The sequence below is a fragment of the Zonotrichia albicollis genome, chromosome 8, assembly GCF_047830755.1.
Source record: "Zonotrichia albicollis isolate bZonAlb1 chromosome 8, bZonAlb1.hap1, whole genome shotgun sequence".
Lineage (NCBI taxonomy): Eukaryota > Metazoa > Chordata > Aves > Passeriformes > Passerellidae > Zonotrichia > Zonotrichia albicollis.
The window spans coordinates 29,340,274-29,348,099 of record NC_133826.1 but is presented as its reverse complement, the minus strand read 5'-3'; the positions used below and the strand labels follow the sequence as shown (position 1 = coordinate 29,348,099).

Here is a 7,826-nt window from a genome sequence, read left to right as displayed (position 1 = left end):
CTAAGTTATTTTAAAATTCAAAATTATTTCTTTTTCGTCCCAGAAATGTTTTCAATTTTTTTTTCTTTTTTTAAAATACCCACCTCCCTCCAAGGAAAACAGGAGAGGCTATCAAGCTTTCCCATGCTCCCCCATCCCTGCCCCAGAACTTGGTGTGATAAAGAAAATCCCATTTCTGGCTTTTTTTGGAAAGCAGTGCACAAGTCCAAAAAAGCAGCAAAGGGATTTTTTTTGTTGTGGTGTTTATTTCGTATTTTTTGTTTGTTTCTGGTTTTTTTGGACATGGTTTTTTGTTATATGGTGTATTGTTTTTTGTGGGTTTTTCTAGTTTTTTTTTTTTTTTTTTTTTTTTTTTTTTTTGGGGTTTTAAAAAATTTTATTTATTTGGGTTTTTTTTGTTTGTTTTGTTTTCTTTTCTTTTCTTTTTTTGTAAAACCAGGGATGCAGTGCCTCAGGCAGAATCCCTAGTCACATCCCTCTGGCTCACACCATCCCAGCACCAGGGTATTTATTGCCTTTGTTCACCCCCATCTCTGCACCCCAAACCCTTCCTGGGGAACCCCCCAGGATATCTCGTTTTCTTCTTTTTCCTCCCCAATAAACACACCAGCTTTGGTTTCAGGGTTTTGGTTTTTTTTGATTTTTTTTTTTTTTTTGCAACAAAAGAAACTATTTATTTGGAATATGCATTACCAGTACAAATCAGGAAACTGTAAAACCTACACCTTGTTAGTATCGTCATAGAACATAAAAGTTTCAATTGGGATCAGAAAGACAGAGGCCTTTTTTTTTTCTTTACAGAAGCAGAAAAGTTTCAAAACCAGGTTGGAACAGAGAGTCTTTTTTTTTTTTTCCTTTTTTCTTTAAGGGTTTTTCTTTTTTTTTTCTTTTTTTTCTTTTTAATATTTGGAATCCATTAAGAAGAGAGAAAAACCAAAAAGATGGGGAGAAAAAAAAAATAGAAAAGAAAAAGCAACTCCAAAGTGGATCACCTTTACAAGGGACAGAAAGGGCTTTGCAAGAACAAAAAAAGCAAACCGACAAAACCAACCCCCCAGGCAATGTCTGATTTACATCCTCTTAATAATAATAAAATAATAATAATAATAAAGGTGTACGGAAACAAAAGGACTCCAGGAAACCTTGGGATTAAAAGGAACACCCCAAACCCTAAACTGGTCAGTGATGTGAAAAGCTCAGGGGTTTTTTGGGAGGAGCAGGAAAATGTTTTGGGAGAAAACAGAAGTGATGCCAACCAGCACCTTCCTCCAGGGCTTCTCCTTGAACCCCACTCTGCATCCACTGGGATTTGGGGCTGGATTTGGGACATTTGTGGCCACGTCCCACCCCTTGTCCCAGCTCAGGGCTTGGGCACAGGCTCTGAGATCTCATCTCCAGCAAGGTGAGGTTGGAACATTCCTTACCCCGAATCCCTCGGTTTTGGGACACTGGGATTCAGGGAGGAGAACCAACCACGCCCACGTTTTGGGGAGGATTCCTGCCCTTTCATCATCACCTCCAGGAGCTCAGCAACATGCCCAGAATGGAGGCTGGAACCTGTGGAACCCACAAGGGGGGCTCAGGGCTTGACTCCCCCCAAGCACCTCCTCAAAACCCCCGGGAATTCCATCCCTTTCCAGAGGTGAAATCCCACAGCTCAGCCCCAGAGCAGCCACACCAGGATCCTCTGGAGCTGGGATCTGAAAGGAGTGGGGAGAAATCCTTCCCCCAAAAACACCAGCATCACTTTTCACATCACTCTGGCCACAGCTCAAAAGCGCAGGGGAGGTGGCAAGGCCATCGTCTCGGACAGGTCAAAATAAACTCAGCATCATCATCATCATCATCATCATCATCATCATCATCATCATCATCATCATCAAAGCCCCCTCCCCCCCATCCCAAACAAGGCAAAAAATAATAATAAAAAAAAAAACAACAAAAAGGTTCATTTCTGGGTCTCAACGTTAAGAAACATAAAGTGTTAGACTGTACCTATTAATGCTCACTATTCCAACCATTTTTTTCTTTTTAAAGTTTTACAAAATGAATTACCGTCACTTTTTAAACATTGTGTAAGAAGAAATGAGTGTGCACAACTCTACACTTTTCTAGCATTCTTGAACTAATTCACAAATGCGAGAAAATGGAAAAAAAAAACCCAAACCATGGGAAAAAACAAACAAACAAAAAAAAAGGAGGATGAATGTAGGTAGTTTGATGTTATAAACTATACAGGAATGAAGCGCTTGTTGCCACATAAAGAACAGGGATGGGACCTTCCCCCTGTTCAATTTTGCGTGCTAAGAGGGTCATTTTTTATTCTTTTATTATAAACACTATTAAATTCCGACTGCGTTTTTGGTTTTTTTTTTCTCCTTTATCTGAATATACAAGAACATTCATTATCAAATGTTCGTTATCATCAATACTACAAAGAACGAGACACAAATCGCAAGAAACAATGGAAAATGTTAATAAAGCTGAAAGAATCGTCGAGTTTTTTTTTTTGTGATTTTTTTCATTTTTATTTTTTTTGAGTTTCTGCAGGTTTTTTTTTTTTGTTTGTGTTTTTTTTGTGGTTTTTTTTTTGTTTTGTTTTGTTTTTTTTTTTGGTATCGAAGTCAGGTTTTTCTGGGCAGAAAAGAGAAATAATAATAAAAAAAAAGAAGAAAAAAAACCCCACAACACTCAGGGCTGGAGCAGGGCGAGGAGAATGGGGAGGAGAAATAAAACAAAAAAAAATTAAAAAAAATAAAAAAGCAAAGGAAAAGGCAAGCCAACATAAACTGAAGGGACCAAGTGGGAAACCCAGGAGGGGATTTGCAAAGTACCGTGGAGGAGCGAGGGGCAGCCCCAGCGTGGTTTGGCTCATTCCCAGGTGCTTTCCAAAGGGATTGGTGGCATTCCTGCCGGCTGTGGCTCAGCAGGAGAGGCCTGAGCCAGTCCTGTGCCCCTGGAACACCGAGCCGGGACAGGTTCACGTCAAATAAGCTGCAAGTGGACAAAAGGCAGATGGGAAGACGAGGAGGAAAGTGGGAAGGTGCAGAGCTGGGGAAGGTGGGCAGCACCTCCCGACTGTCCTGGCAGGAAAACAACCTTCTCCAGGCTCCTAGCACACAGCTGGGAGGCAGCCCCAGGCTCCTCATGCCACATCCTGCTCTGCCCACTCTGCCATGGATGCCAAAGGAGCAGGAGTGTCACTGCTGGACACATGACACACTGTGCTGCAAGGTGACAGCATGCTGGAGCTGCAGCCACACCACCAAGAACCATTATTTTTTCCAGCAGAAGGGTGGAAGTATTTTTGGCAGAGCTTTAATTTTAAACGGTTTCTGTTTAACGCTGCTCGGCGCTGGCAGCTCCCACCCGGAGACCAGCACAAGCAGGGTGGGTATGGACATTCAACAGCGTGAGGAACTGATGCCAGGGCATCCTGGCATCCACCACGAGGTGCCAGACATCCTGCACCCTCACCAGTGCCACCACACCCAGGGTCTTGGTGCAGGCTGGCTCAGCCTCCTCGTGCCCACGGAAAGAACCGATGGCCACAAGTCGCACCTGGCACGAAGCTCAGGGAAGCTGGTGCTGCCTCTTGCTGCTCTTCCATGGAGCCACATCCTCCCAGCGCCAGCCTGAAGGGGCAGGGTGAAGCCTTGCTTGCCAGCCACCACTGCTTGTCCCTACAGTGGGGCAGAAAAGCTGGGCACAAAGTCCCGTGAGTCCTTCCATGGCCATTGCCCAGGTAACTCCTGGGGTCAAACCAGCAGCTCCAGCACCCAGACATCCCCCAGAGGGGCAGCCTCCCGTCCTACAGAGCAAACCTGTGGTGTGAAGAGCTACCAAAAGCACCCAAGACACTCACCCCAGCACTTCCAGCCCCTGGCATTCTGCTGCCCATCCCTCACTGCTGGCTGTGGGAACGCAGGGGGGCTGCACAAACCTCTGTGGGTGCTGCCTGAACTGGGGACACAGCTCCTCCTGGAAATGGGAGCCAACACCCCGTGGCACTGCCCTCCACCAGCAGCCTCTCTAGGTGCTGTGAGAGCTGCTGGTGTCCCACCAGCCATCCATGCCTGATCCCACACAGCTCCTGGAGGTGTTATCAGCGATGGCCGCTTCTCACCTGCCTCTGCCTCCCTTCCTTCCCTCCTCTTCTCCCCTCCAGGCAGGACAGCAGGGCTCCACAGCTCATCCAGGTCACAGCAGCCAGTGGGAGGGATGCTTGGCTGGGAAGGGCTGGCACTGGGAATTTCCCCAGGGCTGGCAATGGGAACGGTACCTTTAGGGAGCAAGGGGGAGCACGCTGGCTCCTTCTATGTGCACGGGGGCTGTGCCACCTGTCCCGTGCCTGCAGCAGCTGAGGGACAGCTCACAGGGCAGGGCTGAGCGAGGGAAGCTGCAGAGATGAGGAGGGAGCAGATTCCCTACGGTGGCAATTCCCTACGGAGAGGTAGCGTGAAAGGAAGGGGGGCAGGGGCTGCCTGCTGGCGAGGGAGCGAGACGTGACTGAGGTACATTTGTAGCTCCTCAGAAAGACACCCAGCACGAGGCTGTACACTGCTCTGGGCTTGCTTTGTGTGGTGGTGGTGATGGTGGATTTTTGCTTTTCCTCCTTAAAATCCTTCTACCTTGGGTGGGAAGCGGGGAGGGGAAGGGAGCGGTGTTGTGGCGGTGGCAGGGAGGGGGACAGCGGCTTCTACCCAGAAAAGAAAGGGAAGAGAGTATAAAGAAGTGTCCAGATTGGCTGAAAAAAGCATCCCGACGAAGAGAAGAGAAGGAGTCTTCTTGTGTGTGCTGATTGGGTTCACCTCCAGTCTGACTGCTGCGGTGTTAGGAGAGGCCCCCTCCTCTCCCGCCCCCGCCGGGGCCGGCTCAGCCAGGGATGCAATTTGCTGGGAGATCAGTTGGAGGTATCAGAGTGAACGCTGCCAGGGCCTTCTGTGGGGGAGGTCACCGACGATGGGGTAGTAGCGTCTTGCCAACCTCCATTAGCCTGAAGGGAGGGACACACACACACACAGACATCAGTCACAAGCAGCCCTACCCAAGGCACCCATCCGCCTCAGATCCGCCCCCTTCTCCCTCAGCTGGGATGCTGTAGGAGGCAAAGATGTCCCCTCTGATTCCCCCATCCCACCCCACACAGGGCTCCATCAGGCTCCATCCCAGGGCAGAAACATTTCTGTTGAAAACAGATTTTGATAAACAGTAAATGCTCACAGAAAGTTCATCCCTTAAAAAAACCCCAGCGTGTTTCTCCAGAATCCTGATCTCTGGTTGTTTGGGGTTTTTTAACCCCTGATTATAACTCTTCCTCATATGGAAGAAAGAAAAATGCAAACAGAATGAGCAGCCTGAATGTTATCTGAACACAAGCGCTGTGAACATGCAGGACAAGCAGCGCGTCCCACGGAACTGCTGAGCTGAGCTGTGTCCCCCACAAAAGCTCCCCATCCCCGCCTCACCGAGGCAAACAGAGCCACAGAGGTGCCAACACGATATCCCATCTGAGGGCTCATGCAGCAAACCACGGCACACAAGTTGATTCTTCTCCTAAGGACAGATGCAGAGCCAAACGTTCTGCAGGCGCTGCAGAGCCGAGCTCCGGAGGGCCGCGGCTGCCGCGGGCAGGAGCCGGCAGCGCACAGAAGCTGCTCCTCGGCCGCTGCCATCCCCTCTGGAGAGGAGCAGATGTCGCACCCAGCCTCCTGTGCCTGCTCTGACATTGATTCAGTGCTTGGCAAATTAATCCTTCCCGAGCGCTGCCCCAGCTCCAGTTGGCAGCAGGGGCTGCCTGCTTTAGACACGGCCGGGCTGCTCTGCCCACTGTGGCTGCCTGGCCTGTCCCACTGCCTGCTGCAGCCTCCAGCTGGGACCCTGCACACCCCACAGGGCTCAGGGGAGGAGATCTCCCCACCCTGACCGTACCTTAGGTTTTCAGTGTTTCTGTTCCATTTTTAGCTTTATATTAAGTGTTACTGGGATCTCTTCACAGGGTGGTGAAGACAAAACAATCCTGTTCTAGCTGGAGACTCAGGGACAATCTCTTCAAGCTTCAGGCCCAAAGCATAAACAATGTGAGGAGGACGGGCAAGAAAGCAAGGAGGATGAAACTTCATAATTTGAAGCTATTAATTAGACAGTTAACTCCTAAAATGGACTAAAACTTATAAAAATGTGAGATCTTGTGACCAAGCCCTCTTTTGCTTCCATTTTGGAGCCATCCAGGTACTGCCAGGGTATAGCTTTTGAAGGCACTTCAATAAATCTCCACTTTATTCCTCTTAACTCTGTCTAGCCTCTGTTCCAGCTCCTTAAGGCACCACTGAGGTGCTGCTGCCCAGCCCCTGCCTGCCTGAGAGGCTGCTGTGATTTGAGCAAAGAGTTGACAGGCAGGAGAACTCACGTTTGAAGAATCACACCACCTCCCAGCAGGACACACACAAAGCAAACAAGACAAGAGGCGTGTGCATGCCCCTTGCTGTGCCCGTGTGCTCTTCCATACCTGCATGGCAGCAAAGGGGCTCAGGCAACAGCAGGGAAAGCAGGAATCATGACCTCAGCTTGCTCACAGGTTAGCAAACCCCACTCTGTTCCACCTCGGGTGACACCAGACGATGCTCGAGCATCACCAGCCCCGTGTACCCCAAGCCCACTGCCCCCAGCAGCTCCCACCCAGAGCCAGGCCCTGACCCACCATCCCTGCTCTCCCCAGGAGGCAATACCCACCCTTACACATCTTGGACTGCTGCAAGAGGCAGCAATTACTGTAGATTATCAGCCCGACAATGACAGGCCGCGTAAAGAGAGACACAGAGCCAACTCCGCCGCCCCGAGACTGGCATATTCAAGTACACTTAGGACATTAATAGCAATTTACGTGCCATCAGTGAGAGAGAACCACAATAGCTGTGCTGGCAGCCTCTTATTACCAAGCCTGTTATTTGTTGGAGTTACAAGCTATAATCACAACAGAAACTTTCAAAACCCTTATCTTGCGTGACGCACCAAATCTATTTCAGAGCCGTAATTGCTATGTCACCGGAGAGTTTGCTGCTTAATGCACTCAGATGCCATTTAGTGTTTGCAGGGTCGTTACAGGAGCAGGAGGGGGGAGAGGAGAGCAGTGGGGGCCCGTGGAGGAGCAGGGCTCTGGCCCTATTGTGCTCGACTATTTTTAGCCTTTTTCTTTTTTGCCTGCCAGCCACAGAAGCAATCGAGCGGCGGCTTCACGTTCAGCACCCAAAATCCTTGGAAGGTACAGCAGATTGGGAATGAGCCTTCCTGTACTTCAGGAATTTGTGTGGCTGAACAAAACCAGTAGGAAGTCAAGGGGATGTTGGGGAGAAATCAGTGTGGCCTGGGAAGGCTGCAAGTTGTGGGTCAAGTGATAGAAAGGAGGACGCAAGGTTGGCTCTGACCCAAGGTTGGCTGACATCCTGACATCATCCTTTGGTGTGGAAAAGTCCTCCATGAGGAGGCTGGATCCTTCTCCAGGCAGAGGGGATGCAGAACCATCCCCACTCATCCTGGAGATCATTCCATTGCTGCATGCATCAAGCCACATGTGGGATCCATCCAGTTCCACTCAGATGGCTCTGTGTCTTCCAGGCAAGGAGATCCCCTGGAGTTTGACTGCAGTAAATCAGTTGGGATCTCCCTCAAAGACAAGGGAGTTTTTTGAGGAGGCTGCTCCTCCTTGCAGAGCCCCTGCACATGGCTGTGACTTCTTCAGGAGGGGCAGATGCCAAAGACAGAGCAGTGGTCTCCAGGACATCTCCTCAGATGTCACCTTCTGGTGCCAAAGCACAGGCAAAGCCTTG

General features: G+C 49.5%; 1 protein-coding gene across 2 annotated transcripts in view; it reads right to left on the bottom strand.

Moving 5' to 3' along the window:
• Positions 1-622: 622 nt before the first annotated feature.
• Positions 623-7,826, bottom strand: part of PBX1 (PBX homeobox 1) — a 131,858-nt gene continuing 124,654 nt past the window's right edge. For both annotated transcript variants that reach the window (XM_074546425.1, XM_074546426.1), the window contains one exon: positions 623-4,996. In XM_074546425.1, coding sequence (XP_074402526.1) covers positions 4,904-4,996 — 93 coding nt within the window. In that variant the 3' untranslated portion in view covers positions 623-4,903. The remainder of the gene's footprint in view (positions 4,997-7,826) is intronic.